This window comes from Penaeus monodon, chromosome 21 (genome assembly GCF_015228065.2).
Source record: "Penaeus monodon isolate SGIC_2016 chromosome 21, NSTDA_Pmon_1, whole genome shotgun sequence".
NCBI classification, from domain to species: Eukaryota; Metazoa; Arthropoda; class Malacostraca; order Decapoda; family Penaeidae; genus Penaeus; species Penaeus monodon.
This window is the reverse complement of record NC_051406.1, coordinates 5,820,059-5,820,412: the sequence shown is the minus strand read 5'-3', so window position 1 is coordinate 5,820,412 and position 354 is coordinate 5,820,059. Positions and strand designations below refer to the sequence as shown.

Here is a 354-nt window from a genome sequence, read left to right as displayed (position 1 = left end):
GTGTCCGGAAGAGATCGTTATGTTTCGCAGCAGCAAATCGCCGTGTTACTAAATATTAATAGCAGAAGACGAACGGATCTCAAGAAAATAGCCATGCTTATAGTTAGGCAATACCGTTATGCAGCCAGAATACGATACCTTGATATCCTCCTCTGGAATTTTAGCGTTGTGCATGATAATCTTCTTGAGGTCGCTCATTTCGCTCAGCCATACGCTCTTGTTAGCCGGTCGCCAGTAATTCTGCACATCGCTCTTGTGACTGTAGGCGTAGGAGGGAGAAATGGCTGAGGCAGGGACAGATAATTTGGATGGCACTGATCAGTTTTGATGGATTTGGGGGCGAATTTCAGACAG

At 45.8% G+C, this 354-nt stretch overlaps 1 protein-coding gene across 1 annotated transcript in view; it reads right to left on the bottom strand.

The window, feature by feature from the left end:
- Window positions 1-354, bottom strand: part of LOC119586137 (chitin deacetylase 7-like) — a 3,645-nt gene that overhangs the window by 1,893 nt on the left and 1,398 nt on the right. The window contains exon 3 of the mRNA XM_037934829.1: window positions 139-259. Within this exon, the coding sequence (XP_037790757.1) occupies window positions 139-259 (121 nt within the window). The remainder of the gene's footprint in view (window positions 1-138; window positions 260-354) is intronic.